Source organism: Cystoisospora suis, assembly GCF_002600585.1.
Source record: "Cystoisospora suis strain Wien I chromosome Unknown contig_1511, whole genome shotgun sequence".
Classification (NCBI taxonomy): domain Eukaryota; phylum Apicomplexa; class Conoidasida; order Eucoccidiorida; family Sarcocystidae; genus Cystoisospora; species Cystoisospora suis.
Genome location: NW_027154311.1, coordinates 5407 through 28803, shown reverse-complemented (window position 1 = coordinate 28803; position 23397 = coordinate 5407). Strand labels below are relative to the sequence as shown.

The 23397-nt window shown below is 56.2% G+C and overlaps 4 protein-coding genes across 4 annotated transcripts in view; 2 read left to right on the top strand and 2 right to left on the bottom strand.

The window, feature by feature from the left end:
* CSUI_003405 (uncharacterized protein) overlaps positions 1-1129 on the top strand; it is a 7706-nt gene extending 6577 nt beyond the window's left edge. The window contains exon 1 of the mRNA XM_068063603.1: positions 1-1129. This exon is cut by the window's left edge and continues 6577 nt beyond it. The gene's annotated coding sequence lies outside the window, so the exon portion shown is untranslated.
* Positions 1130-1935: 806 nt separating this feature from the next.
* On the bottom strand, positions 1936-5562 carry CSUI_003404 (meiosis-specific nuclear structural protein; the record flags this gene model as incomplete). Its single annotated transcript, XM_068063602.1, has 6 exons — positions 1936-2190; positions 3045-3237; positions 3513-3727; positions 4266-4433; positions 4685-4889; positions 5144-5562. 6 exons carry the CDS (start codon positions 5560-5562, stop codon positions 1936-1938), a joined length of 1455 nt encoding a protein of 484 aa, XP_067924423.1.
* A 2960-nt stretch (positions 5563-8522) lies between these two features.
* Positions 8523-13186, bottom strand: CSUI_003403 (uncharacterized protein; the record flags this gene model as incomplete). Its single annotated transcript, XM_068063601.1, has 4 exons — positions 8523-9305; positions 9593-9652; positions 10965-12274; positions 12715-13186. 4 exons carry the CDS (start codon positions 13184-13186, stop codon positions 8523-8525), a joined length of 2625 nt encoding a protein of 874 aa, XP_067924422.1.
* A 6583-nt stretch (positions 13187-19769) lies between these two features.
* CSUI_003402 (uncharacterized protein) lies at positions 19770-20943 on the top strand (the record flags this gene model as incomplete). Its single annotated transcript, XM_068063600.1, has 4 exons — positions 19770-19829; positions 20065-20135; positions 20365-20423; positions 20744-20943. Exons 3-4 carry the CDS (start codon positions 20381-20383, stop codon positions 20941-20943), a joined length of 243 nt encoding a protein of 80 aa, XP_067924421.1. The 5' UTR covers positions 19770-19829; positions 20065-20135; positions 20365-20380.
* Between the last annotated feature and the right edge of the window lie 2454 nt (positions 20944-23397).

Genomic DNA, 23397 nt, shown 5'->3' with positions numbered 1-23397 from the left:
GCCTTTGCGTAGAGGTGTGGTGGAAGGCAGGGCGGACAGAATCACGACCCCTTTGGCGTTGTTTCATCGTCGGGCCTGCGACGTGGTGAGAAGGGCGTTTTCGCGGAGGGTCTTAGATACTTCCTGCTGCGCATCGTGATTGCTTCCGGTTTTGTGGGGACGTTACAGTCGGACTTCTGGCTCCATTGCAGCGGAGCGTGGCCGTGGCGAGGCAGGTGGGCAAGACGGTGTTCAACTGGAACAGCAATAGCTGAGCGGATGGATACTTTTTTACACCCCGGGGAAAGAAGGGCCAGCAGTTGCCTAGAAGCAGAATTCAGCCTTGAGTATGGCGAGTACCAGAGGGGGCGTTGGATGCGATATGTCGGTTACAAGCGGTCAAAGCTGGTGGGTGTAGCGAAGGAAGAACAGCCCTTGGTGCCAGGTGAAGTCTCGGGGTGTCAGGGACGGTAAAGGAGAGCTCGCCCCAGGGAAACCCGAGTTATGATTGGTGCTGGACCGGACTTGCGCGCTTGCGTCTGCAAGTGGCACGGAATTCTTCAGACGGACCTCGTCCTGCGCGGTGTGGTGGAGGTGAACGATGGGCACTTCTTGTTGCGGTAACAACAGCGAACTGTGAACGTACGGCGCACACTGCGCATGACGACCCTGTCCTGATAAGCCGGTTGGCTCCGACGGCATATTACTGGTGAATGGGTGGTAAGAGCACGGTAGGGACCAGTGGTGGCGCCCCAGCAGTTTTCCGAGTGCGTGGAGGCAAGTGGCCTGTGTGGTCTGCGAGCTGGCTGATTGCAGTGTAGCGTCAGCCTATTTTCTTATATGTTGGAGGCGTCTTCTTGTTTGTCTCGGCTTGCTCCGGGTAGAGGGGAAGTGGAACCGCCAGCGACGGAGTTCATCCTGGTTCCTGGAGGCCTGGATACGGTAGAGGGTCTCGTTGCTCTGCTCTTTCTGGGTGGAGCTTGCCTCTTTCACTCCGCACGGTGCTCTAGATGCCGCACAAAGCGGAGGAGATCTGAGGTTACCCGGGATTTCACTCTTTGCGCAAGGGCGGATTTGTGGTCGCCCGAACAGCTGGTTTGTGTCACGATCCAGTCGGCGCCCACTGTTCGTGGGTGAAGCAGCCCGGTTATGACTTTTTTTTTTGGCTCCTTCAGGGTAGCCGGAACCGACTTTCCAAGAAGTCGGTCGCTTTCACTTGCGAGTAGCTGCTTTGGCCAAGTGCCTGCGTGTTCCACGTCCTTTACGCATAGCGGTTGTGTAGTAAATAATGAGCAGTCTACCGTAGTGCTGAATGCGAATGAAGGAAGGTAGATTGTGTAGGTGGACGGTAGTACGGGTTCTGTTGTCTTCCGGTAGCCGTAAAACAACTACATACTGAAGCTTCTGACGTTGGAGGACTCCTCATCAGCTGCGGCAGATTCCCGGGTTGCACGGAAGTGTTCCTGCTGCTGCGGCCCCTACTGACACGAATTGTTTGTTGGCAGGTTCTGCCAGAAAACTGCCAGTCACAATGTAGGAAAAGTTCAGGATCAAGTACTGAGTTATGGGTAGTGCCGTGTTCACTGCGTCGTCTTTTGTAGGAGACAGCATCGGATGGTAGAGGATCACAGGGTCGGGAGGACTTACACTTTGCTTGTTGAAACAGGACGCGATTGGTGTCAACTCAAACGAGCGACAACAGCGAAATGTTCAGGCCGAAGGGACGGATGTCCCGAGACTGTTAGAGACAATGGGGCTTGGACAGATGCAGGAAGCATCACACATGCTATCAGGGGCTACATGTAGTGCATAGAGTGAAGCTGGATAGTGCCGATGTCCAGAAGGTACACCCCCGGAGCACTGGCACGGCACGCAGCATGGATGGATGCGTTGAGTTCGAGACATTTTGGTATGTTGGATTCACGATGGTAGAAAGAGGACGGCACAACTGCCGTTTCAGCTGGGGCGCACCTGAGTTGCTCGTGTGGCGGCGGACGCCTGACTAATGATTTGTAGCTCGGCACGCTCTTTAAGTGTTCCCTTCGGGAAGAAGTCTTGCAGGTCTGCATGCTCCAGTAGCAAGCGTTGGCGTTCTTGTTGGACTATAGCCTCTTTTTCTTCTTCTATGTTGAGTAAACGCTCGCGCTCCCGTCGCTCCGCTGCCCGTTCCTCCTCGAACATGCGCCGTCGTTCCTGGACGAAGTGCTCCGCCTGCGTGTGGTGTTCGAGTAGGCAAGGAGGTACGAAACGACTGGATACTGAGGCGTGGCGGCGGCGGACGGTCAGGAACAGCGACAAAGTGCCGTATACACGGGGCCAGGTGAAGCTTTTCAACGGTGATATGCTTCTTGTAGTGTAGGGGCTGGACTGTAAAACGGATCCGCGGAAGCGGGTGTCTGGCGGCCTTCAAGCATCGGCTGGGCGCAGCACGAATGCGTAGCCAGATTCTCTGCCTTCTAGAGAAGCGATCTCGTGTCAGACCACCTGAACTCTGCATTCGCGGAACACTATCGAGGTTCAATTTGTACACCCCGGTACCCCGAACACCGGCTGTTCACAGGTGACACAAATAGGATTTTCGCAGTCCTACCGGAGGTAGCACTTTCTCCAGGGTAGCCTCGCGCACTCCAGCCACCATGCGTATTCCTTGCGTGGCTGACATGGTACGGAGGTGATAGCTATCACCGTGTGTGTCTGCGTAGCGCCTACGTACAACCGCTCCCTCTGGACCTTCACGAACTACCCGCCCTCCTGAGGAGCGACAGAACGGTCAGCGTGGGCAGTCCGGGCCACCGGCGGCCCAGTTCTGTTTATCCGCGTGCACGGAAGCCGTAGCACTGTTTGCAAAGAGTAGTTCCTGCATGTGGAACACCTTCAGCTTGTGGCTGGGACGGAGTCCCGGCCGAACTGCTGTTGCCGCGAAAGCGAGGAAGTCACCACTTGTAATCCCTGTCGCTTTGTGGCAGGCAGTGTTCCAGGAAGATGTTCCGGCTTCTCTTTGTCACGCTGTCTAGAGTATCCAGACACCCCTTGGTGACTCGCTTACGCCTGTTGCTCATGCTCACCTGACGCAAGTGCTCTTTGATTTTAAGGCGCCGTTTGTGTTCACTAAGCTGCTCTAACCGTTCTTGTTCCGCGAAATGCGCGAGAAGTTCGCAGCGGTACTGTTGCTCCTGGGCTAGTGCCTCTTGGCGCCGCCGCTCTTTGTCAGCCATTTGCTCATCGAAAGCCCGCAGCATCGCCTCCCGCTCCTCTTGCCTGTTGCAGCCCAGGTGAAGGGGGAAGGCAAGTCCATGCACATTGCTTTTCTCCTGACTGCAGAGCGGGCCTGAGGCCCAGTTTACCTCGCACATCACTACGGTGGTGCGCCCGGAAAGGGACTGATATGTCTGTGCAGCCCAGATACGAACTCGACCAGTACTCATCTTCACTGACTTCATAGTCTGCCACAACTGTCAGGCGGTGGGTGTGCTCACGACTAGAGCCCAAGTGAGCCGGCAAAGAGGTACTTGTCTGTACAGCCAGTCACCTACTTTTTCCGAAGCTCCGCCGCTTCCTTTCGTTGCACCATCTCCTCTTTCTCGCCGAGGTGGAGGTCGTCTAAGAGCTGCTGGTACTCTTTCTCTTTTGTGTCTCTTTCGACCTTCTGTCTGCACAGTTCCTTCAGAATCCGGCGCTTTTCAGCCTCCCGGACTTCACGCTGTTCATCCTGGCGCTCTTGCCGCGCTGCTTGGAGCTCTGCGTATTCCTGCACCATGGGTACGCACATCGGAGCTCCCAGGGCAGATTCACTTCCACCTGCTGGGAGCGAATCCCCGGCTGTGCACCGCCTCCAGGAGCCTGGTGCCTCCTCCTGAAGGCCGTCCACTCGTCTTCCGTTTTCTGGAAGAGGTTCCTTTGTCGCTAGTGCACCGGGTTCTTCTTCATTGTATCGCGTTCTCTGACGCAGGCCTCCTCCCCTTTCTCCCCACCATCGATGCCAGCGGCTTTCTTCACTTTGGGACGTCCGTGGGTGCAGATCTCTCGGGCTATACCCCCGCAGGACTCGACTCGAACCTGTGTGTTCTCTTTGCAGGACCAATATCTCGCACGGCTACCGCAGATCGGGCACTCAGGGTGTGACTCAGGGGCGGGCATACTGGTCGTGGTCACGAATGAGCTGAAGGCTGCTCACCGGTAACCTCGGGGGACGTTCTCAGCGACTACCGGCGCCAGTTCCGGAGTAGTCGCTTAGCAGACTGAGCACAGAGGGAAGCTGTTAGAGAAACTGTTGGAATTACACTAACTTTGATTTTCGCTTCTTCTTGATCAGAAAGCTTCTTCTGATGTTGCCGCCACAGCTCCTTTTGTAGTAGAGCCTCCTTGATCTGCTCGCGCTCTGCGTCACGTTTCTCTCGTTGCCGCTGACTCTCTGTGTCTTCCTGTTCGAGCAAGCGCTGGAGAAGTTCTTGCACCTGTACCAGCAAACGCAACTGCAAAGTAGTAGGAGCCTGGTGACCTGTCGAGGATACGTTGTTTTTATATAAGTCTTCCCTGCCACGCCCCAAACCATCTTCCTAAGCCGAAGGAAGCTCAGCAGGACAAGGCGTGAGGGCAGTGAGGCGTTGCCCCCAGCAGCGCCGGTCAGCGGAAGGACTCGGAGACTCGGAAAAGAGGGACACCTTTGTCTCCTTGATACCCGGTGTCTAACTACGAATGTTCGGACCTGTGCTTTGTCAGTATTGTATTCCTCGGCCGCCTTTCTTTTCCTTTCTTCTTCACGATCTTCGATCTGTTGCTTTTGTATGCTTTTGGCAGCTCGTTCGTGGCGCAGTTGCTCCAGCTGCGCCCGTTTTTCGTTCTCCATCTGACGGAGGCGGTTCGCCTCTACTTCCGCCTCCATGGCCGTCTGGATTCCTTGTTCCTCCAACCTAAGTACAGATGGGTATGTCCACACTTGGCATTCTTTCAGCAGATACCAGGAACAGCTGACCTGAGAGACGGCGCGCTCCTCGACACATGGAAGGCCGTATACTGAGAATATTCAGTCGCTTGTCCGGCGGCGTGCCACTGCAGCTGGGCTCCATTCTTGCATTGCAGGCGGCATTTTTTGAAGCAGGACGGGATGTTATCATCTGTATGCTACAAGAGGTGTGATCATGCGTTGCTCGGTGTTTACGCATACGTTCTAATCTGGTGCTCCATTATTTGTGCCGCTCGCTCTTTGTTCACTCGGGCCATAAGAAGCTTTTCTTTGAGCAGTCTTAGCTCTTCGCTCTCTTCGCATATACGTTTTCTCTGTATTTCTGCGCGGACTCTTTGCGCCTGTTCTCTCTGAAGCTCAGCGGCTATCATCTCCTCGAGCTCCGCTAAGCGTTTCCTGCGGTATTCGTCTTGCTCGTGCAGAGTGAACATGGCGTCCATCTCCAGTTCCGCCTGCTCCCGTTTCTGCTGCCTGTCCCTTCGCAGAGCCTCCACCCGCCGCTCGCTCTGCGCTCGGATTTCGCCGGCAGCTATATCGCTGAGGTGCCGGCGCAGTTGGTCCAGCTGGGATTCGCAGTCGCGCTGCCGCGCGACGCGGGTTTGTGCCAGCTTCCAGCTCATTTTTTGTTTGGTGCCACCGAGTCACCGTATCGATGGCTGAAAAGAACAAGTAACAAGAATATTCTCCAACATGGCTTGTCAGGAGTGTCGCGCTATTTTTTGGGTCGAACGGGAAGCACGAGGCTTACTCGGGATTGCCTCAGCAGCCTACAGCTTCACCCCCGCCCCCAAATACCGGAATCGCTCGGTGCAGCATCACACGTTGGAGACCCTGTGGTCTGTCTAGTCTGCTGATCCGGTGTTGTGGGAGGTCGCGAAGCATTTTCACAAGTGAATGTTTGCTCCGAGGGCAAGACATTCAAATGGCATACCATCCTCAAGTGCGGAGCGGCTCCGCGGAAACTGTAAAAGCAGAGTTATAGAAGCATTCCATGCTCGACGAACCCTATCCACTACAATAAAGTGGAAGGGCACTATCTCTCTTGAGCTTTCCGTCATAGCTCCATACTCTAGTGAACATATCTAGCTTCTGCTTTACGTGGCACTTCGGAGTACCGTCTGCTGTGGAACCCGGTAAGAACGGTAACACTCGCATGCACCACTCTGAAGCCCGGGGTGGCTGCATCCTTTTTGTCGCATGCGGTCGGGGCCCCTCACTTGTTCTTCACACCTGTCAAGCTTGTGCTCACGTGGGGGTGCTCGAGGGTAATCACAGCATCCCTTTGCTGGGTTACAGGCACACAAGTGATAGATGCGACAAGCGAAATAGTTGGACATGTGTAACGCACACACGCCATCACTCGGTCCCGTTTGCCTAGACACTCGTCCGTTGGTCACGCGGAGCCACGCAGGGATATTGTTTTGCCAAGGCGCGGAGACAAGCAAGTATGGGTTGCGAGGCAGTGGGAGTGGTTCTACTCGGCAGGTCAGAAACGGCCCGGTACAAAGAGTTAATCGCATGCAGCCACGTGCGGGGCGGCCCGGGAGACGGTTCGCTTCAAAGCTGAACTGCTCGGGCGGCGGGACCGTTACACCAGTGGGCATAACAGTGGACGTAAAAGTCCTGACAGGCGCTGTTAAGTAACAATGATAGCAAATTAGAAAGGTAAACTCTTGGTTTGTCCGTACTTCCACACGGTTTTGTAGTGCGCTGGTGGTCGGCGGTGTGTCGACCTGAAACAGACGCCACTGCCTTGCCCCCATGCCATAGAGATTCAGTACCTGTCAGCAGAAGGCAATAGTCTCAATTTCGCCTTCTGGGCACGATCAGCTTGGCGGACCCACATCGTGATCTCATGTAATTCTGCGGTATGACCGACATCACAGTCCAGGAACTCGCTTACCCTGCCATCGTCATTCTTATTCTGGCTGGCCTCCGTACTGGCCAGGGGTCTACAGCTAATTTCCTGTCTCTCGCGGAGAACCAGAACAGTCGAAGAATGATAGCAGTTGCTCCAGCGGAGCTTCAACATCATAAAGAAGCCAGCACGCTGTACAGTGGCGTACGTCCAAGACGCTGTCTAGTGCCAGCCTCTGCTTCACCATCTTCAACCGACCCCCTTGCACAAACTGGAAGGCACAGACGCAGGCGGTTGGTGATGGTGACTGTCTGGTCGGTGCCTTTTCTCGCCGGACGTCCCAGATAGAGACAGAGCTCTTCAGCGGCGCCGCTCAACGGCTCTTATTCCCGAGCCATGAAGCCCACCTCCGTAGTCACGCAGTTAACTTTCGCTTCCAAAGCCGCGCTCAGCTGTGCCTCACATGGTGTGTTTTAGGGAGTGCGAGTACTCATGCGCTGCATCTGGACGCCGCCCTCACCGCCCTTCTGGTTTTTCTCTTGCTCTACGTTTTCTTACCTACACTCACTCGCCCTCACGGGCGGTGACCTGGTCGCTCGTATCCGATGTGGAGTGCAGCTCACGGTTTGCCAGCGTGACCGATTCGCCTCTCTCATCGGTGTAGCAGTGACGCAGCTCACTCCAGTGCAAATGTGCTTCAGTGCTGGTGGCACTACGTGAGACTTGTTTCCTCGGCTTTCCCAGCGTTCAGCTACACGACACCACCTTAAAGGTGTACAGTTACGACTCCTGACGATGTGCGCTACGGACAACCCTCCCTGGCGACCTGTCCGAGTGCAGATCGGACACCGCGCTGCCCAGACGCGCAGCAAGATTCGAGTCAAAAGGTTTGGTTTCAGCCTCCGCTAGGAGGCTACTTTTTACCAGGCGACACTGTAATACCTTCTCAACGCCGCCGCCTCGGCAATGCAGTTCCACGTCCTACAGGTCGAGAGGGTCACACAGCGATTCGGTCGTGCGCTGCTGCCAAGGCATATGTCACCACACACAACTTCTCGGGTTTCCCGCTGTACTGTGGCTGCAGCTGCGAGTAGGGGCGGATCCAGGTCCGTGACAGCACACGCCGACTGCTGTCTGTAAACTCAGCTGCACTGTCCCGTGGACTGAAAGCCGGCACGAGCAACAATCTACAAGCAAACGAGGCTGAAATTGTGAGCACCATCGTCTCTTCTCCCTTTAATGGCTTCCCCGTCCCGACACTCAAAATGTTGAAGGTGGTGAATTTGTGAGGGAAAGAGCTGAAAATGTTCCAGTCACATCCCCGGTTGACCTACACCAGCCAAGGCGTTGCCACCCACCCTGCGTAGCGAGCGAGAGAGAATCGCAGGCAGCGCACCAGAAGACTGGCGAAACGCCGTTCTCCGCTCAGGCGTGTCAGCAGTCTTGAAGCACTGAGAGTACAGGCGATGCGCCAAGTGCGCTGACAAGCTCCACGAAAACGTAATTTCCACAGGTTCGCCGCCGAAGAGAGCTCTCGTTAAAGAGCAAGCTTCAAACTATCAGTTGAGAGGGCAATCCTTTCCCAAACCAGTACACACGAAATAATGGGCACCGCGGTACGACCAAAATTTGACTTGCCTCCCCGTAGCCCGTCCCCGGGTGACTCCCGCTGCATCGAGAGTAGTAGGCTGCAAATTTCAGAACACGTTAGGAGCAAGGCACTCATTCTGCGTCTTCGAGCAAGTACGCCAGCAGCTCGAAAACGGCAGCTGCGACCCGGCGATCCTGCGCCTTCGTCTCCAGCTTCGCCATAGCCAAGGCGCCACACTGTGCTTGGGATAGCCTGACTAAGCATTTGCAATCAGTGACCATGTCACCGATGGCAGCGAGTTCACCTATGGCGAAAATTGATCCTTCGGCAAGGCGGTGCTTAATGCCGTTACTTGCTTTGAACTTGCCATTGAACGTCACAACTCTCAGCAGTTCCTCCGGTCCAGCTGCCATGAGGCGGCTGGAGATGCGGACACTCATCAGCCGAGAATGAAGAGAGCCGTCAAACCAGAGCTGCATGAAGGCAGCTGGCAGAAGAGTCAGAGGCTTCATGAACTGGGTGACTATCAGAGGAAGAGCAAAGGTACACCGATGCTCTGCACCATCTGGCAGAACAACCTCCAGGGTGACCTCAGGTACTACCTGAAAAGGCTGCATGATGGTGGCTGAGATTGTCTGTATCACCCGACCTGGGGTCCGCGATCCTGCTGGAGGGGCCCGGACAAAAGGTGATACGCTGCAGGCTAACGCCTCCTGTTCGACATTCTCGACAGTAGCGTGTACCGAGTGAAATCCTGCCTGTAAAGCCGTCTCTTCGGATAAGCTTTCGATCCCACTGCTACCCCGATTCACGACGCTGAGCTCGATCGAAGCATGAAATGCATTTCGTTCGGGAAACGCCGTGGTACCGACTACGCAGGAAACAGACAGCACGTTGTCTTTGAAAAGCAGACCCTGTTGAGATAGGCAGACATCCTTGAATCGGGTGGCAGTCTCCGCACTGTCCGCACGTTCGTCGGCTTCTGCAGAACTTCTTGCTGGAGAAACACCGTTCTCCCACGGCGGTCTAGGACACGAGCGGTTGCTGGAGCTCGACCTCCGAGTCTGCTGCAAGCCGGTCTCCGAGCTCCTTCCGAGCTCTTCGGCTCTGCAGCGTGAGCCGTGCATTGCACAGGTAGTGGATGCCACCGGGCGAGGTTTCCTAGCTTCAACTGGATGAGTTTCTCGCGAAAGAGTCCTACCTGTCGGAGCGGAACCACTTCTTGCGAGGTGCACTCGGGAATGAAGCCTCCTCTCTCCATCTGCTCATGGAAGTCAAAGCAGAGGGAAACACTTGGCTTTGCTGGGGGCTCGGATTGCAGTCGCGCACCATTTGTGCAGTTGGATGCAGGAGAGGCGACACCCTCGGCGTCAGACGGTGTAAGCAGAGACAAATCGTACAGAAGCCTGTGCCTGAGATGTGTGCTAGAGCGAGTTTGTCACAACTTGTTTGTCTGCCAAGGCCAGTGAACCGACAGCTTTGCGATGTCCGAGCTGTGCCTTGCTTCTACTACAAGGGAGCTCCAGAACTGCAGTGACCCTTCGCGGCCTGGTACCCGATGGTCCCCGGAAGAGGCCGCAGACGCTCGGGGGACACCCGACGGAGAGTGGAAGGACTTCGCTGGATACCACAATGCCCCAGCATGTGCTCACCTGCCCGCTTCACTACAACCGCTGCATTGCCTTCGGGCCGGGGGGAAAATGTGCCCGTGTCACCCACAATGTCGACGTTTGGAGCTTCCACGCGGTGTGGACCCATAGGGAGCGGCGCCTCCGGGCGAAGACACATGGGGACTGCTCCATCGTGCGGCGCGGACGGAATGAAGGCAACGTCTAGCCTCCCGTTACACTGCATCAACGAGAAGACGGCCGCAGTCGTTACGGTATGCAAACGATAGCAGGTAAAAGGCGACTGCCGTGCACTTCATGCAGTGCCCAACTTAGGAACGTGAGTGCTTTTGCGAAGTGTACAGACCGTCCCATCCGTCCCAAGAGCAATTCATGCAGTGGGTATCCAGTGCCAAGAGAGAGCGATGAGACGTAACCGGTCAGAAACGTCGATACAGGGACTCACAGGTGACCGATCTAGGCAGCAAGAGTTCTGGACACTGTTATCTACCTCCTGCAAGTCGTCTAGGCCGCCTTTCCTGAGGACGAAGGAGCACTGGTCTCGCTGTGCTGGCGAGCACTCTAGCTCTGTCATGCCAAAGTGGCACGCGTAGTGGCACACCTGGGGTTGCCCCTGCGGCGGATAGGCATGCTGGAAACTACCGTACTGCGCAGGAAGGTGGTTCCGGGGCTCTGGGATATGCTGCACTCAGCGGAAACCATCTTGCTCAGCTCGCCTTTCCTCCACCGTGTATAACGACAAAATTCCCAAGTAAACGCATGTCTGTTTTCAGGCGGGGAAGTGCACCTGCGGCTTCGGTGTCCGGCTTGGGTACCGGGCTTCTCAGTGAATGCTAGTCATGTTCACGAGGCTTCACATTTGTCAAGATGAGTGCTAATGAGGGGCCGGGACTGAAACACCTTGCTCCTACGCACTATCCTGGCAGTTTTCTTGCTAGCGCTCACCAGGCCGGAGGGGCACCCGGAACGTACAGGGGGATTGCAATCTGGTGGGACCTGGTCAGCCGTTTCGAGCAATTTTGAAGGCTTGGGAGTGAACGGATGCTTGTACTGAAAGGCCGAATCTTCGTCGAAAACGATAGAACCATCATCGACGAAACGTCCTTCGGCGTCAACCACGCAGACGGGCGGTGCTTCATAAAGCATCTCCCATCTGTCTTGCTCTTCTTCGGAAGCGAGAACTGAGGCTTCCCTATTTGCTGGTGACACTGGTGGAGAGGCCAAAATGACACTTTTGCATTCAAATACTCTCAGAAGAAGGTACAGTGGCTGATTCAGCGCGTCTCCGACGTAGCCCCTCAGCGCACTTTTGCTTATGGCCGTCAGCTTTTGTAGCTGGTATTCGATCAGGGAGTAACAAAGATGGGGAAATTCCATTGACTTGGTAGAGACCCGAAGAGAAGGCAGAAGATCGATTAGGGCGTGCGACTGCAGCCTGATGCGGTCTCGCGTAGAACCCAGATCAACCTGCCGCGGGCAGCCCGAGAAAATTACTGCCTTCTCCAGCTTGTGAGCCTCCGGCAAGATTTTCCGATACAGGTCAGTGTCGAGACCGTCGGCTTTCATGTGGTCCATCCGGCTGGATTTTGCCAAGCGGACTAGAGGGATCTCATGAACACATGTTTTTGCCGCCTCGTAGGGGCCAGGAAGCCACTGCTCGCCAAGAAAAACATACTCGGGAGCAAAAGTGTGGGCAGGAATCACCACAGTGCCACAGCAGGGCTTGCTTTCTGTACAACAGTCGGCGCGGCAGGAGCTGCTGTCTACTTCAACGCTGGTGTCTGGCTGAGTTCCCGTCGTCGTACAGCCAGTGAGCGGGCTGGTGACGCGGACGGTTTTCTCGTCTCCGCAGGAGCCTCCACAAGTTTCACTGTCCGTTGTTGTATGAGAGACAGAACCTCGGTACCCCCCGTCTTCAGTCTCGTTTGCGCCGCTCTCTGTGATTGTCATGCTTTCATCCTCGCAGCATCCACCAGCTGTAGAGGCAGGCAAGGTCTGCGTGGTTGTGACCGCTTCTGTATGAGAAAAATCTGAAGGCCCAGGGCACACGACCGGGTGTCGCTGCCGACGTCGGCTCAACCCCGGAGCCGCGCTGTGCACCGCGCAGCTGTGGAACCGCCGCAGGCTTGGGGGGCCGGTAGCGTCTCTGACTGGTACGCTGTCAGCAGATGTTGAACTCGTGAGACAGCCGGAGCCGGCTCGCCGCGTGCCATGGAAACTTCCTCTCGATTGAGAAAACACAGGTGGGAGGTCGTCTGCGCCGTATACAAGCAAACAGATACACGGATTCAGGTCGGTGAGCAATGTGGACCTCGGACAGTTGACGCTGAGCCTAGAGTCTCGTACCCTGGTTCGCGGGTGCGACGCCTACTTTCGTTCCTGCGCCAGTCTGCAAGCGCGGCCCGCAAACGACCCGGGGAGCTCACGGTCTTCCGATGCAGAGTTAGGAGTGCAGTGCAGCAGGCGATCTTTCGTCTCTTGTTTCTGGCACGCATGGGCTCCCATGTATCCTGCGAAGTGCGCCAGTGCGTTGCCTGTGACAGGTGAACTTTTCCGTTACTTCATCACTGCTGCCGGTGTGGCATTTACAGCCACAAACCACCATCCACTTGCAAGCACGGTAGCTTTGCTTTTCGGCAAGTTTGTTGAACTGTATTAATGCATGCCGGATCCGACTATTGAAACATACGCCTACCGAGATTCGGATAGCTGCTCTCGTCCCGTGGCCTGTAGAGCTCGCCGTGGACGAGCCATGCCTCTGCCAGCAAGGCCGGAGGGCCGTCTTTACGATCCGCATCGACTGCCCTGCGCCATTGACGCGAATTTGCGGCTTGGATAGCGAGGTACAACTGTGTCTCTCGTGTGCACTGTCTAAGTTCCTCGGACGTCGAGTTTCTGTCACAAGATTCCAGTCGCTTCATCAGCAGAGACCGCTCCGCATCGAAGTCCTCAACCGACCTCCGAAGACTGCAGCACGTCTCATCCTGTACCTCCTTTTCAACTTGGACAGCTTTGAGACTGTCCTCCAGCTGCAAGACCTTGGCGCTGTAGTGCATATGCGTGCACCGGCGCCGGCGGTTGAAAATGATCGTTACCATAAGAAGAAGTAACACCAGGGCGCCGGCTGCGCTGAAGCCGATTATGGCAAGGAGCCGCCAGTCTTGCATTATGCGAGTCAGGGAACGACACTTGACTAAAGTCCCTACAAGACAAATCGTGCGGCTTCCTCCCCGGGGTGCTTACCCCTAGGCGGCGAAATCGCGATCGCGTCAGAGGGCCGTTGATTGCCGTAGTGCTCCGCTGGCGGCCCGCCAGTAAGCCATGGAGAGAGGCTTCTCACCCTAACCCGTCTCCTGGCGGTCTGGGGTGTGCTGCGGTTTTCCCCCCAAGCAAGGCCTCGAAGTGTCCGGACGACGGAGTTGCGGAGTGCAGAAAGAGAATGCGTAGATGTCTCTGGTTTACCATGCCACTTTACAAGCCGTAGGGCGAGTGCTGCATGCAGGGGACGGAGCGATGCCGGCTACCTCGGCGAGAGATGACAACTGAAAGTGATCCACGCGATAAAAGGCAACGCGCTAGCGTGTTTTGCAATTGGCTCACTCGACAGCAGCGTGTCCTCCGGCTGAAGATGCGACCCGTGTTGAGTACCATCAGCGAGCCGTACGCTGTTATACAGCAGAGCCGGTTGCCCCCCAGCCCGCTACGCGTGAGTTATCTTACTCCGCTTCTTTTCACCTTGACTAGGTTTGGCAGCCCGGTTTACGACCTGATACAATGCCTGGTGTGGAGTGGTACAGTGGCAGCTGTTCGGTTGTCTGCCGTTGACGAGTAGGGTGGGTGCCACGAGCGTTTGACCCGAAATTCTCTCCAAGGGGGTGAACTGAACGGACTCCGACTGGCGTACCGGGGAAGCGTACTAGCCCATACTAGGCAAACACACTGGCCAGAAGCAGTTTCCGGTAGGGGGAAGTTTGACTGGCTGTATCAGTTCGTTCGTCGGCCTTCTCTGCATAGCAGGTCAGGCGCGCCAGGTCATGCACAACCGTTTGATGCAGTTTCCATCCCGCGTGGTCGCTCGTTTCTGTGACTAATGTGGCTTTATGGCTCGGACGAGAGGTCCGGTGGACAGCACACCGAGTTGTATTCCTGGGGTGACAACGGCACGTGCTTGGCGGGGCGGCGTGTTGGGCGAGAACCAATGCATTGTTGCGGTGGCAATGCTGGTCTTGTCTCTCTGCAACTCCGGCAGCCACGCAATGTGAGTTCTCGGTCTCAGGCGGCAACTGAGACTGACAGTGCGGTCCCTCGCCGGTCACGGCGCCCTGAAGGGATGCCACCGCCCATGTTCACGTGATTGCAGTTCGCACAGCGGCTAGCAGCTTTGATGACGCCGCTTGCTGCACCGAACAATCGCAACCGCCACGTAGCAGTCTAGTTTAGGAGAGGCGGATTCAATCCCCTTAAAAGAAGAGAAGCCTGCCTCGCGGCTCCCTTCGCGATAGCGCTTACACGGCAAGCTTCCGCCCTCAACACCCAAGGCGAATCCCTCACCCGATTCACACCGGCCCTGCTGGCCGATGTGAAACACTAGTGCGCGGGCGACTGGAGCGAGTCAGCGTCAGATCGGACTGCGGCTTCAGGACTTGTCCACAGTGTCCGCCCTGAGGCTGTATGCTGGTTACAACCATAGCGGGGAGGACTTCGCTGAAACGCCGCTGAGTAGTTCAGCAATTCTCTCTCCGTGTCGTGATGCTACACTCGGAACCGCGTAGACTGAGGAGCATATATCGACATCTAATACGGGTGGCCCACCGCTTACCTTGTCAGCCGGGAGGTGGTGCATTGCTGAGGACCATATCTCCGTATCTCGGACACACGCCCCTCAGCGGTGTGTCCCGCCCGAGATCGCACACGCCCTCAGCGGAAGTGAACTTGAGCATACCGCTCATCAGTCTTTCACCTCCACGGGCCAAACCTGGCTGGAAAGGCGAAGTGGTTTCCTCATGCTTGGTTTTGGCGGCCTCTCGGACCCTTCAGACGTGCGCCCTCGGCGGAGGTGCCAGAATCATTCCTTGCAGGATCGTAGGCCGTCTCGGACACCGTTTAAAACAATAGGGGGAGCCAGAGTGAAGAGTTGAACGGAGGGGGTCCGTATCCATGCGAGCGCGCTGCGTGGAGTACTCTCCGTGAGCGCAGACTGTTTGCAGAGCAAGTCGTTTGAGGGGGGCCTGGACAGCAGCTCGCTTCAAGCGTGTTCCACCTGAGGCATTACCACGCCCGCGACGACGCAGAGGGCGACAGGTCGGCTGGACTACCAAAGGATGACAAGCATCTACCACGGAGCTTCCAGTGAGTACATCCCGACAAAAGGGCACAGACGGCAGCGTGACGCAAGAAGCGGGAGCGGTAAGACTAAACACAGGACACTGCTACCGAAAAACAGGTGATTCCCTGGAATCCCGGACTGAACTTGGCAACTATGTCTCTGGGAAGGTCAGCCCAAGGGCCTGTTTACGCCGCGGGGATAGCCCATTGTGACCGGATCATTCCCAGATTACGGCGGCTGCTGTGTGCGTGTTCCATGTGCCTTCCTTCGAGGTCTGTTGCACTTCTCTGTAGCACTGCCTGCAGAGCTGCCACGAGCCGGCCAGCCACCTGAGCGGGGCCCGCGACCGGCGCATGCAGATGCTGTCTGTTAGCTTCGGCACAAAGTGGATGGTCACAGTGGTCAGAGGTTGTGAGTGCCACCTTCGGATGAGAACCATGGCAGATCTACACTGACTTCTCGTACAGCCTCGCCAGAAACCACTAATTCAGAACAACGAAACTCCGTGCGCGTCGCTCTCACGGCGGTCCGAACAACGGTGCCTGCTAGCACAGGAGCGCGCCGGCAGTGCTACGCAGGCGTAGTCTCCTGTCGGAGTGCTGGCGCCATAGAGTGTCGGCTCCTCGATCCACGACAAAACTCACTTGATCTAGGACGCCGCCAACATGAGCGCCCAAATCAGATTACTGCCAACAGTGAGTCTACAGCGGACTTGCCTCCATCCGCACGCGTCCGAGTGGCCTTAGGTTCGTAAAGACCAGGAAGCATTCGAGTAAAGAGGACCAGTTAGGAGGGATCGAAACCTCACGCTTCACTCCCTGTCAATAAAGTGAACCTCTCCCGCCGCGAAGCACGGCTGCGTCTCTTCGCCTTCTTCGCACGTACTCCGGTACAACCAGACTATCGGGTGCACGGTGGTGTGTAGCGCCCTACTTTCTGGATCTGACTAGCCGCGGAGGCGCCATTTTTGCTTCCGAGTACAGGAACTGCAAGTATCAGCTGAATCCTTCTAGTCCCTGCAGCACCCGCGGCTCTGCAAGGTATCTCGTGCGGACAACCTTTTGGTATGCCTGACCTCCAAGTGTGCTCCCTGCGCGTCTCGATAGAATAGCGAAGTCAGTAGAGGTCTGCCAAGATGTAACGCAGATTCGCGGCCAAGTTCGGACAAAACACTCCGGATGCAGGTTCGTCCTACGCGTTTGAAGGTGTGCTGGCTGCTGCCACGCCTGGGTTGTTGACCTGACAGCGCGGTGCTCTTTCCAGAAGTCCGTAAGCCCGGACACACCCAAGCGACAAGCTGTCCATTCTGTTCTGAAGAAGAGAAAGGACAACATGGGGAAAACACAGCTGCCGCGTAGAAACGGTGCTCAGTTCGTGGCATGGGGTGCTATTCCAGTGGAAGCCAGCTCCCGGTTCTCGGGCGCTACGAAGCGTGGTAGCCACCGGGTGATAGCGTAGTGGGGTGGGACCACGTAACTCAGGTTGGTGTCATTGAGGGCATTTAGAAAGCTTTCCGTCCGTGTGCAGGCCCGTTGTGAAGGACTGTACCCCAATACAAGGGAATGCCATGCACGGCAAAAAAAGTCAGCCGAGAAATCTCCAAACGAGGGCGCATCTCAAAGAAAGTGCATTCAGCGGTAGGCGTTAGAAACTCAAAGACCAGCGTGTACATTTTGTCCTGAGGCCGCGGGGGCGTCGAAAGGATTGATTCGGACACTTGTCAGGCAAGTACGTAGGGGCAAATTCGTTGAATTTCTTTATCCGGCCTTCTCTCTGCCCGAGCCTCACACCGCCTGCAGCCTACGGAGTTGCAAGTCAAACTTCAGTGGCTTTCCTGGTTTGCCCTCGGCACACCTGGCAGTGGAAAGCAGCCCGCGGTAGCACTCACCTGCGCGTCCCGGGTAGCGGCTGACTACTCACTTCCGGCGTTCAAGGTACCATCTCATTATGTACCGGGAGCTGAGGCTCACGCTGCAACCCACCAAGTACCAGCCAGCCAGTGAGACACGTAAGCGAAGCAGAATCCACTCAAGGACGGGTTTTCTGTGTCCGCGTCTTCTGGAGCACCAAGTATTCTGGTCAGGGAGGCCGGGGGCCGTTCGCTGGAGCCGTGGTCCGTTAGTCGGCCCTCATTGAAAACACCGGGCAGTCTCTCTTCATGGGGGTCTGTCTTGTTAACAGCGCTCGCCTGTCTATGCACCGTAGCCCTGAGACACGGGAGGAATATTAGGAGCTCGCTGGTCTAACCGCAGACCCCAAACTGGCGTGAGACAGCTTACCGATCGCATGGTCTTTGGTAATGCAGGAAAAAAATTACGACCGAGAAGTGGCAGCTTAAGTGGCAAGAAGTGAGCATTTATCTGGAACCGCGTTGCCGCCAACTGCGGAGTTTTCATGCGAGCGTGTCAGCGGGCAATAAGCTCGCACTTCTGCACCGTGAAGTTGAGGAGGCACAGTCTTCTCGTCCAGAAGGCAACACGGTGGCCCGCGGCACCGCTGACCCCAGCGCCTCGTCTGCTTCGCTCGGAGGGATCTACCCTCGACAGGCGAGGCAGGCTTATATAGAACACAAGAAAATTTCATCTGCTCAACTCGAGGTGTTTCTTCTCTTTGTACGTCGACGCTCTACAGCATAGCACGGCACGTTAACACGAGGCCGGTGTTTCAGCGTACGACCTCCATGCGACTCCAGCTTTGTTTTCGAACTTGTCGCTGCCGTTTCCATATACACATGGCTGCACCGCTACGGCGCACGAGCCCTGCCTTCTATTCAGCGATGGCGCACTGGCACATCAGCATGTTCAGAAGTGGACCTGAAGCAATTTTCTTTGCTGCTCAGATGATCAGTAGGAAGAAAGCGGAAGAGGAACGACGGCTGAAATTGCGGCAGTTGCAGCAGATGCTGTAAGTGTGTCTTCATGGTCGCCGTGGAATCTCGTTCTTTATAACAAGTACACGACGGGCCCCTTCGCTTAAGAATCGTAATTTTATCGTAGCCCTGAGTGAGCCGCTGCACGAGAAAGATCCTGGGGAACTCCACCTCGCACATCTCGAAATGGTGTGCCTGCGAGTTTATACGTCTGCTCTGAAACGGTAGGACGAAGCCTGTATTTGACTTTAGACGGCGCGTAACTGGCTCGACTCTTCGGGGTTACCTTATGTTTCTCAGGAAGGAAGAAGACGAGCGCCGAGCCTGCACATTCTGTCCGCGGCGGTTAGTGCACCCAGCGTATCCAACAGAGGCACCGGCAGACACGTTCCCGGACAGAGACGGCTTTTCGGAACGAGGGTTCTGTGTTCGAACGCGCCGCACTCCTAGCAAACATGCGCAGCTGGTCATATTGAGATCGCCGTCATGCTCGGATGCGAATCACGCATGGAATAGTGGCGCTACGGCTCCCCTCCTGGCCTGATTCCTGTGTTGTAAACCAGTCCCACGTGCGTTTCCTCGGCACGGGCGACGGTTCGTCACCACAGCAAGAGGTTAGTGATCCGTTCACGTTTCAGGGGCTCATCCAGCTTCAACGTGTCTAGCGATCGTCCTGACTTCTGATCCCTCCTTCAGTAGCAATAATCTTCCGAGGATCACGTGGCCAGGGAGTTTCACCGGTTGTCAGTCTACCACACCGTATAGTCACAAGTGCGGGCGCGTCACCAAGCTTGTGGCCACAAATGCCGTCGCATCACCAAGCGTGTGGCCGCAAGTACCAGCGGATCACCATGCCTGTGGCCCCGAGTTCCACGGGGCATCGTTAGGCTGAGGCCACAAGTGCCAGCACATCACCAGCGTTGCCGTTGCCGTGCATTTATGCTTTTGATTGTCTTGTGCTGAGCGTCAGTCCCCGGTCCTCGACGAAGTTCGAGATGCTTCTGAGCAAGCAACGCGGTCAGGAGACAGAGGAAGGGCCACGAGTGTCCGACTCGTCCGCCGTCTTGTCCGATTATCAAGTGTAGACACACCTGCGCACAGCATACTGTGTCACAAGTATGGCGCATCGCAGACCAAGGTTTTCGACTGTTCAGTTTGCACCTGGCCTTGACACGGGCCCCGGTCTAACCACCACATTCTCGCCAGCGCCTCCGGGCCACACCTGGGTTACCCAGACACTTGTGTCGGGCTGGCATCGATCCGCCCTTCCCGGATGCCGTTAACGTGCTAGCGCACCAGGTCTACACATTTTTCGGCAGATGCCTGCCAGTGAGAGGCTTCTGGACGCAAAAACCAGTTTTGGTCTCGGGCTAGGCGGCTTGCTTTTCTGGCTCGCCTGAATTCTCCACCTGGAAACTGATCCAGAAGCGAAGTAGCGGAGACCAACAACGAAGTCAGCCGCACACAATCACGGCAAGCAACTGGGGCAAGTGGATGTGATACGCGGCTTTCCTCCGATTTTCTGTAAGCAAAGCGTGATGCTCTTCTTTCAGCGTTGAAGAAGCAGCTTGAACTGTTTGACGAGGAAGAGGGCGAGCTTGGCTCTGAGTTAACAGTAGGTGCATCATTTCTGTGGGGAAGTCAGAGGCAGACACATTTTCCGACTGCATCAGAACTTTGGAAATACCGAGCGCGCGAAAAAAAATCGTTTGCCTTGCTTCCCGGCAAAAACAGACGAAGTGCGTAGCCGAATTTCCGTCACACCCGTCCTCCGCACACCGGCTGGCTGCCTCTGCGGATCGGAAAAGAGGTGAGCAAGCGTTCACTCCGCCTGCTGCGCTCTGAGGCAGGTAGAGTATGAACGAGTCCTCCAGAACTTCATACGTGAAAACAGCCGATGCGTCGAGCAGTTCCTAGAGACGTAAGATGGACACACTGCCTCCGTGTGCCTTCTCGCTCTTATTTGGATACCTGCGACTAGTGTCGCGGTTTGGCAGAACATCCGACCGACTTTTCCCTGCACCGTACGACCTGCATCTCGGAGGACGGAAGCAGTCTGTTTAGCTCACCGTGGTGGAAACGCTGCACTGACATCTTCGGGGTGGAAGGGACGATCCGGGGCGTTCATTTCCAAATGTCCCCCTCCGCAGGCCGGCCGGCAAACGTATGCTGCGCGCCCGTACACTAGAGTATGTTGAGCTCAACCCTGGTGAGCAGAGCCAGCAGAGGTGACGGGACAGACTTAGCAAGTTAGACAGCTTGTAGATGTGACGTGCGCCGCCGGCTTTGAGACAGTAGGTCCTCGGCAGTCCGAGTGAAGCCGCGAGAGGAGGGCCAGCGCGTCAGGGATCTGTCATGTCTGTATGGCGGACAGCCGTTTGAGCAAGTCGCTTATGCCCCCACTCCGTAGAAGACGATATAATAGGCCGAGGGCTCTCCCGAGTTGAGACCGTCGTACCACGATTGCCCTGTCACCCCTCCTCGATGGCCCACAGTCATCCGGGGCTTCGCCAGTGTCACTCCATCCAGGCCTCGACTCAGAAAAAGCAGACCGAGAAGCGCGCCGGGACTTCCGTGAAGTCAACGAAGCGCATCTGAGTGAGAAGCTCGCGCAGACGTTCAAAGAGATGAAGAGGAGCTATCGTCTCAGATATGTCGTGAGTGTTTACCGCACGCCAAGCCAGCAAGGGAGGACTGGGGCCACGCACTCTGACTGCCTCAGAATCTAAGCCGCCTGTGTCAGCGCCGTGTTTGAGTAGGTACCCTGTGCGTGTGAGTCCGTACCTCCTGCATAGCGCGGGCGGCCTCGCCTCGCGCAGGGGACAGCCGCCAGAGCTCGTCTTCAGGTGCCACTGTTGTTTCAGAGCTGCTTTGTTGGCGAACTTTCGTTGAGACCGAGCAGAGTGATGATGATGAAGCGCGCCATCACTCTCTGCGCGTGTGAGGCAGCAAGCGCCTACCAATCATTGAAAAGAGGGCACCTACACGTGCAGGGGCCGTCTTCGGGAACTACTGCACATGGCCCAGCAAAGTTCAGCTCCTCTAAAGCATGCATTCCGCAGACCGCGAGCATTGACTTCTACGGAGGGGAGCGGCTATGCTTCTACACCTTTGTCAGCAAACGCTTTGCTTTATCCTCCAGCTTGGAAGACTGAATATAATGTATGAACTTTTCAAGTAAGCTCCTCACAGTCCCCCCCCCTCTGGAACTAGCAAGGCCGGAGGGACAATGCTCGTTCAGCCAAAGAAGTCAGGTCAGCCAGGGGCTGAACGTCACAGTTAGGCAGGACAATAGTGCTAGTCCGGCAATCGAACTCCTGCACTCGTATCCGAAGGAAAAAAGTTACGAGGAGTGCTAATTAAAGCATTGCCCAGGTCTCGGAATCTCAAACTGTTGATCTCGCAAGAATCGGGTCTGACGGGACAGGCTAAAGCACATTTGTCAGCACTACAGCTCTGTGGCGTCACGGTTGCGCCTGAAGTGTCGCCGTGTTTCCTGGGTGCAGTCACCCCAAGCGGAGACGCACAGGGCAGATTGAAGCAGGTCTGTATCGGAACTGCGGAAACGGCACCGCCTTGCGTCTGCCGCCCGCCACTACTGGCAGGCACTTCCCGACACGATGAGCGTGCCGTCTCCTCGTACAGTACTATACTCTGTTCTCTGTGAGACCCTGTTGACAGCATCGAGGAGCAGTATAATCGCCTGGTTGCTGGCGGTGAAGTTCCTCCGGTACGGAAACCGATGTGTCCGGCGAACCTGCAACGACACCAGCGATGACCTGTCTTCACGAGGTTTCAACACTCCAAAGAATTACGAAAGCTCTCCGGTAGCGCCGAGCTCTCGAGAGGGCGCACCGCCTCCGGGCTGCATGCAAAACTGATCTAAGCGGCTCTATATCTTACCCCGCTCACCTGACTGCGCGGCGGCTCCCGACTGAATACTTTTGGGACAGCTCTGCGTCCTGGTTTCTCAGGCTGACCTCGGAAGGTTTGACTCAAAAATTGTGAAACGAATGCGAACAGGAGAATGGTAAGCTCCTTACGTTCGTGAATACGCCCTCCTCTTGAAGACCGGATCAACCTTCTGTGAGAGACCCGCACTCTGTACTTCAGAGCAGCTGTCCGGTTGCGGGGCAACACCGACCCCTCCCCCGTGCTAGGAAACCGGGGTGACCGACCATACTGCTTTTGTCCGGCTCAGACCAAGCAGCCTGTTGTCAAGTACGGGAAGTTGATCTTGTTGTGTGGCACCCGAGCTAACAGCAGAAAGCGCTATCTCATCACAAGCAATTGGGAGCTCACTAAGAAGCCGCCGATTTGCTGGTGCGTTTTGTGCGGTACTGTGGGCGCAGGTTCCGCGTGATCGTGGATCTGCTCCCGTGTCTTGACATTTTGGTGGACCTCGACGCTGACAAATTCTCTGGCACTTGCCTGGCGGACTCCAGAACCGCTAACTCCGTCGGTAAAGCCGTCCTCCAACAGACAACCCGTAGCAGCGCCGATCGCCGGTGCGATGAAGACAACGACGGTACCGTAACAAGTTCCATTGCAACCCACGGAGAGCCAGGAGATGACGGACTTGACGGATGGTACGATGCCAATTGCGGCCGGAGTTCTCCGGCGGCGAGCCGCGTTTATGTGAGTCTTTCGCAAGCACAGGGAGTGGGCAGTGCGTCAACTGCGCAGCGTACAGTACTCCGGCCCCCTAGGTCTCCTCGTGACCAGCTCCCCTTCGCCCGTTGGTCAACCCAGAAGAAGAGTTCGCAGGCCGGTGCAGCCGACGAAATCTATCGTACGCCAGTCGGAGGCGAATGCAGCCTGAGTTCTCCGGTGGGGACGCTTTCCCCAACCCCGACGTCCTATCTTGAAACGAACACGGCCCTTGCCCTGACGAAAGCTCCTGGAGAAGATCCCACATGGACTGCCAGTCAGGATAGGAGTCCGAGCGGAGCGGTAGTGGGTATTCACTCCGTATACCAGAGCCCCACTCTACCTAGTCATGACCTCTTGGCGTCTTTCACACCTGAAGGCGATCCTGGGTCAGCGTCAGCAACAGGCAGACCGACGGGAGCCGAGAAAGATGCGCCTTCCTTTGTATCTTGCGCTCGTGTGACACCCCCGGATCAGACTCCTTCGCGGGGTCTATCCTGTCCAGCAATTTCGAAGTCTCAGCGGCGGGTGTT